Below are 7,233 nucleotides of genomic sequence, written 5' to 3' on the forward strand. Positions count from 1 at the left end.
CTAAGAGATTAGATAAGAATGAAGGGATATATACATCTCAAGCTCTAGGATTACCTTGAGGCTACTTGCCTTCTTACAGTTTTCCCTGTATAGAGACCTTGAGAGAATCAGCAAATTGTTTCGGCCATAACTCTCTAATAAAAACTCAGAATGAGGTCATATAACCAATCAAAAGGACCGAAAGGTATCTAGTCTACAAGCTTGCGCAGGTAGAATAGGCAAAAACGTATGTATATAGCCGCAAACGTGCCAACTTTAGAAACGCGTTGCTTTTCCACATTTTTAGTGTGCATGGACTCTAAATATGTAAAAGTACTCTAAATATAACCTTCTATCACCTAAATTTGAATTTTTATTTTTAGAGATACTTATCTCTTAATAGAACTATTCTTGTCTTCTTCAGAGCTAATATTTTTATCCTAACACTTTCCTAATGTTTCTAGCCTTATTGTCTCACTCTTCTCTAAGTGCACTCTCTTTTCTTATTGAAATCTATATTAAAAGAGACACATATATACATGGCCTTGGAGGGACCTTACAGGAATAATCATAATTATGTTTATAATTATGATTAAAATTATGATTTGAATACATAGTTTAAAGTTAAGCTTAAAAGAAGAGCTTCTATCATACTTTCATTATTTACAAGCTTTTATTCTTTTAGGAAATTTGAGAATTATCGTTATAGCAGAGCAAAGCTATGATATTTTTTTCAAAAAAAATACATATCTTATTTTTATGCATAATACTAAAAGAGGAATTCCTACCGTATTGTAGGTTTATGAATTTTAAGCAAAAAGAATGATTTTTATCATATTCATGAAAGAATATTTTTTTGTATTTATGCATAATTATTTAATTAAGAGAAAAGAGAAATTTTTTATAAAATTATTTTTTGTGCATAAGAATTTAAATGTTAAAAGAGGAATTCCCATGACATTCGGTATTCAATCATTTAAATGCAAGAAGAGAAATTTTTGGCATATTCAAAAAAATATATATTTTTATTTAATTTAAAAAGATGAATTTTCTTGGTATTTAGGTAGAAAAAGGTCTAAATTAATTTTGATGATAAAAGATGAATTTTTACCATAACTCCACATTGAAATTTAGGGTATAATAATGTCAATGATTAAATTGGTGGAAAGAATATTTTAAGATATTTATATGTGGATAAATCAACAAATTGATATATACCCAAAATTGGTTTAGTGGAAGAAGAGTATTTTTGTAAAATCCTGATATTCTCGTATAGAACTATTTCTTAATTCTATTGTGTGGATGATATATTTTTGTAAAACAATGGACTCAATATTTTGGAAGATTATGATCAGTAATACTATGGTTTCATTGAAAGATTGTTTTTTTAAAGACAATCGAATCTGTTAAAATGGCAATTTCATATTGGGTGTATAAGTGGTATGACTACCTTGAATTTTGCTTGAAGCGCTGGCTACTAGGGGGCTTGGGAACTCTTTTCCTCGGTACCCGGGACAAAATATAACCAAATTTTAATATAAAGGAATCCCACCAATACAATGGTTGGGCGGTTGGCTAACCCATGGGCCGGTTAGGTTGGATCGTGGGATTCGTGCGATACAGATAGATACGATTAAGTTACGTTAGTTAGATTAAGTCCTAGGAAGACCCTTGTTCTGTGGGAAGGAATCAGCGGGGCTGTGCCTCGTTAAAGGGGAAAAAAAGCGATGATTCTATGGACCAAGTGCAAGTTTCCTTGATCTGACCACGTGACTTACGAGCTCGGTCGGATCAGTTTGGTTAGTTAAGACTTTGACTCAATAGATTAATTCTCCCGTTAGATGATTTTCTTAGTCGAATCGCCCTCGTCGTGCCTTCCGGGCGAGGGAAGTTTTTTCGGGTTTGGTTTTGAAGGAACCACCGGGTGTAATATATGCACCCACAATGTTTGCAGAAAAGATGAAGATCGTGCATGTTGCTTCTTTTTCTAGAGTTCCCTTTATTAAAAAAACCATTTCATTGTTCCACAACATTTTGTCATTGGGTATTAATTTATTATTCGCTTCAACCCTCAGTGTTGGGGCTGGTGGGGCTACTTTCAATAAATGAACATTGCGAAAATATAATAATTTATTATTGCCTGGTTTATCTCTTGGTTGGCAAACATACAGCTTTCAAGTCAGTTGAATGTATTTCACTTCAACATACAGCTTTCAAGTCAGTTGAATGTATTTCACTTCAACATAATATGCATCTACTGCTATGTTACATTAGAAGCTTAATGCACTGATTTTTTGGAAGGATCGACAAAGCGTGATTTTTTGGAAGGATCGACAAAGCGTGATGAGAAAGGGAAAAAACCAATGACAAGTGAAAAAAATGCTGATTCGAGCCCTCCGTGCACAAAATTATGTCTTTTCCAGCAGAGAAAAAAACCAAACTTTTCGAAGTATCGGTGATAGTTGCTATCGGAATGGGGATATAAAATTATCCCTCATAAGTATAAGCAAAACTATAAAAAGATATTTAGGATGGGATTTTTTAAAGTCTGAGGGTGGCTTGGTTATGTGTAGAGGTCTTAGACAGATTAAAATGCACACCTTCGAAGGCATGGTAGGTTACTGTGAAAGACTTGCACAAACCACACTTTACGTTCTTCTCGCACAATATATCTGCTAATGAGATAACAAGAGGACGTCAGCTATACGCTTTATATGGCCAAGCTAACTTAAAGAATAAAGTGTGCTTGTTGCATGTCAATCTTTTTGAGAGAGCATATGTATACATGGATAATTACATATCAAATAAGCTTGGTGCTTCTTTGCAAAGCACTTTCCTCAAAATGGTACACACTGGAAAGTACTACCCAGCAGCCTCGTGGATAATTCCAAAGACTGGTTCAGGTATGAGCAGGAAAAGGTCTGCTGTTGTGTGGAAAGTTATGAAGCTCCCTCACCTCACCCACTACATAGACATAGAAGAGATTTTCTTCGCAGATCCTCCTCCTACCAGATATTTCAATCCCGTGAATGCAAGAGCAGATAGAGAAGATGAAGAGGATGAAAGTGAGGATGGTAATGGACAGAAAAATATGCATGGCAATGACAGTGCAAAACCTGGAACTCAAGCGAATCCCATAGTCATTTATGATGACCAAGAAGCCCAATCGCGGCATGACTATAGCACATCTTATTTATCTGTATGGGAGACGGCATATAAGTTCAAAAAAGCCATCGTGGATGGAGATGAATTTGTGCCGCTCTCCCCTGAAGTCTGTAGGTTTGTTGGCCTCACTGAGGAAGCTTGTGTTGTGTAGTGTTATGTGCTACATTTTCATTTCCACATGTAATTACTTCGCTGGTGGTTGTAACCTTTATAGAAATCACGTTTCTCGCTTTCCTGCATATACACTTCTCTTTTTGCAATTTGTGTAGTCATTTTCCTATCATTTGCAAGTTGTTTTTTTTGCAACGTTACAAAATATCAACCGTACACTTTATAGGCTTTTTAAACAAACCCGTTATAACATTTTTAACCTTAGACTTGGTAAGGTTTAGGAAATCTAATTCACTATCTACGTTTACACCATGGAGAGTTGTTGACCGGGTGACCCCTCACCTTACAAGAAATAAGAGGATGTAAGGCTGATCACAGATCCACGGTGGCCATGAGATGAAGCCATTGGTGCTTCCTCACCATCATCATGTGTGGTTCTCTCCATTGTTTTACAGGAGGAAGCCCCTGGCAGGCAGGGTAGTTCCCTACGCGGCCACCATAGTGCGCCCGGCCTGCGCAGAAGAACAATCCAATTCCTTCGTGAAGCCCCTCAAGCTGATCTACCCGACCGCTCCCTGCCGCTTCTGCAGAGGTAGTTCCTATGCTCCACTCTTGTAATGCCTTGTTTTGTTGCTTCACACAGTGCGCTTTAACCCTTTTCTTGGTATGGCTTCGTGCAGGCGAGGGAACCGTCGCCTGCGAGAGCTGCGGTGGAAAGGGTGTTCTAGGCAAAGGAGGTTATCATGCCAAAAACCGTGTGGACCTTGTTCGCATCATAGGTAACACACACAATCTCTCTCTCTCTCTCTCTCTCTCTCACACACACACACACACACAGTTAATTACCCTTCCCCACTTAGATTAGTTGAAATAATTACGCCCCGCCCCTTTCCAATTGGATTATCTGAAATAATTAAGCCCCTTTCCAACTGGATTATCTTCATTTATTAATGATTGTTTTTTTTTGGGCAGGCTCCAAATGGACAGCAATGGAGACCACCTTTGGATGGCGCCACTTTGAGGTCGCCTCCAAGCAAAAGGAGGGAAAAGACTGGTTCTTGGAATTAGTTGCCACTTGCGACCAAAACACTAGATTTTGGCTCAACGCACAAAATCTCAAGGTGCTCTCTCTACATACACATGCACATACACACACCCACCCACCCACCCACTCACTCACACACCCCACCCTCCCCTCCACTCACCTACCTCCTCCTCTTTCTTCTTCTTCTTTTTCCCTCCCTCCCCTCTCTCTCTTTGCCCCCCTTTGTGATCAATCTAGGCCTGTGCCATCATTGATTTTATGGTTCTTTTGGCACAGGATAGAGACAGATGGAGTATGGGTTGGCTTCAAAAAGAACACATCTTTAGAGCCAACGATAGAGGTACTCCTTGCAAGTCTTGTAAGGGGGCGGGGCAGTTATCGTGCAACGCTTGTGAGAGAAAAGATTCCAAAATTGACATCATAAACGTGTAGAAGTTTGTGGATTTCACACTTATCACGTAAGGCTATGTTCACGTGCCATGGTGGTGTTGGTTGTGTTCATGCGCTGTTGTGGTGCATACTCCCTCACAAGCTCCATGGAGCATTTTGGGGCCTCCTAGAAATAGAGGGGGGCCAAAAAAGCTTTGCTATATCTCATTCCTCCTCTCAGTTGTATATGATTTACAAAATATAATTTTAAAATTAAAATGAATAAATGTTCAATTTGATTGCCATTGTCTAGCTCCGTGACTAATGTTAGCTCATTGTTGTGTGCTCCACAATGAGAGAATTGTTTGCATGCTCCTCTAGCCTCCAACAAGAGATGGAGGCGCCTCCACAATAATTGCATGAGTTTGTTCTTAGTGAGTTAGTTTAGACTTGGAGGTCCCAAGGTGGAGGTGCCAAGTTCAAGTCTCATTTCTTGTGATCTCAAGGGCTTCATCATAAGGGGTACGGAGGAAAGGCACACCTATGGGTGTGGGTATGTAAATCTCTAAAAAAAGATTCTTGTGATCTCAAGGGCTTCATCATAAGGGGTACGGAGGAAAGGCACACCTATGGGTGTGGGTATGTAAATCTCTAAAAAAAGATTCAATTATATGCATGCTGCCATTAATTCAATTGTGTAATCTTGAAGTGGTTGTTATGGTTTCAAGGGCCGTGCCCTCTTTATGACTTTTTTAACTGTGGTTGTGCGCCCTCTAGCATTACTTGGTAAGGGGATGAGATATTGTATGGTGTTGGCCTTTACTTAAGTGTAAGTGTGTCAAAAATCATGTAAAACTAGCCATGGAATTCTAAGTGGCCCATAGAAGAAGGCAAAGAAGAAAAAAAGGCTAGTATATTGCTTTGGGGGATGAAACTCCTGATTGTCATGCACATTTAGATTCTGGTCTATAAACTCTCATATGATCCTAAAGCATGCCATTTTCGAGTAGCCGTTTTCGAGCATCATACATGGAAGAGTCCAATTATTCCCACACAAATTTTTAATAATCTAAAGCAACAAAGAATTAATGAAATACTAGCAACCTAAGGTGTCTCTACCATTAGAGTGGTCATCTGCTAAAAAATTATATGGAAAAAGAGTGCATGTAAGTAAGGTCATTTTAAGCTTCCTTAGTTAAGGTTCTAAAAAGATCATGATTATAAAGTGTTCATGTTAGATACATTGCCTTCATCAAATTGAGATACATGAGGTTTTAAGGCATAGTTTAGGTTTTGTCTCATGAGTTTGTTATGAACCTTACTGTGGGATTTTTAATGTGTTTCAGGTCTCATTTTGCATGTAAGAGGGTGGTCCACTTGATGTGTTTAAATTATTGTTAAGGCACAAAAGTCATTATCAAGAATGATACAATTAAGGTGGTGTCTATGGTTGGTTTGTGTGTTTGATGCTGGTGATAATTGTGGCTTAATTAGCTACTACTACTTAAGATAATTAAGGTGGTGTTTATGGTTGGTTTGTGTGTTGATGTTGGTGAATTGTGGCTTAATTGGCTATGACTTGATACTTGGTACCAAAGGTTATCAAGGCCATGAATATTATATAGAACATGAAATTTCATCACATTCTTTTTTATGGAGATGCTTATAAGGTAGGTAGTTGGTTTGGTGATTTTGTTGTTAGTACTTTTTTTCCTACACTATTTGAATCGGTAGCTTAGAAGCATGCAAAATCAACAAAAGATAATAAAAATCACTCACTTTCATGACCACTATTAATTAGGCACCAGCTATAATTTCTAAGAAAACTTAATAAGTGCACACTAATCCTATCATAGACCTAGTTCATAAAAGTATGCACCTAGGTAGGCCTATTTCATAAATATAAAAATTGTAAGCCTATTTCATATTTAAAAAATGTGAACCTAAAGACTAAGTCTTGAGACGTGAGCCTAGATATGTGAGCCTACATACATGAGTCTAGAGATGTGAGTCTACATGCGTGAACCTACAGATGTAAGCCTAGCAAAAAAAAAAAAAAAAAGAGGAGATTCAAAAATCAATAAACTTAAGAAAAAAAAAACTTCATTTTTATAGCTTGAGTAGAACATACAAGTGTAAAATCAGTTTTAGGCCCACTCCATGCAGCTCTAGAAATTGTTTCACTAGAGTGAAATCCTTTGATGAGTGAATCCTATCCGGACTAACTATTTTGATTAGCGTAGACACCAAGTCTTGAAAGTTGGGAATATTCTCTTGACTGCAATGGAGGTCCTGAATGGCTTGTACTCTTTGCCAAGCCCATTCAAACAGACACTCACCAAATCATCATCTTCCACTGATACATTGATAGACCCAAGGGATTCAACAATGCCCTTGATCTTTAAAGCATACTCATTGTTGATAGATTTCTTTTCCACAATATGTAGCTCTTGTTTTAGCTATAGTTTCCTTACCTTTGTATTGGTTTAGAATGGCTGCACCAGGTTCTACCATGCAATTGATGGAGTGTTGGCATCATGTATGTGTCCTATCATTGTGTTGAC

General features: G+C 37.8%; 1 protein-coding gene across 2 annotated transcripts; it reads left to right on the plus strand.

Moving 5' to 3' along the window:
* Positions 1-3,554: 3,554 nt before the first annotated feature.
* LOC147630136 (uncharacterized) lies at positions 3,555-4,976 on the plus strand. Of its 2 annotated transcripts, none has more exons than XM_086810928.1 (4): positions 3,555-3,847; positions 3,936-4,034; positions 4,228-4,376; positions 4,582-4,718. In XM_086810928.1, the coding sequence occupies exons 1-4, from the start codon at positions 3,652-3,654 to the stop codon at positions 4,624-4,626; spliced, it is 489 nt and encodes a 162-aa protein (XP_086667054.1). In that variant the 5' UTR covers positions 3,555-3,651; the 3' UTR covers positions 4,627-4,718. The 2 variants fall into 2 exon arrangements, with proteins under 2 accessions (XP_086667054.1, XP_086667053.1); XM_086810927.1 differs by having other exon boundaries at positions 3,559-3,847; positions 4,577-4,976.
* Positions 4,977-7,233: the final 2,257 nt, after the last annotated feature.

This window comes from Cibotium barometz, chromosome 17 (assembly GCF_041138505.1).
Source record: "Cibotium barometz isolate CiBa-2024 chromosome 17, ASM4113850v1, whole genome shotgun sequence".
Classification (NCBI taxonomy): Eukaryota; Viridiplantae; Streptophyta; class Polypodiopsida; order Cyatheales; family Cibotiaceae; genus Cibotium; species Cibotium barometz.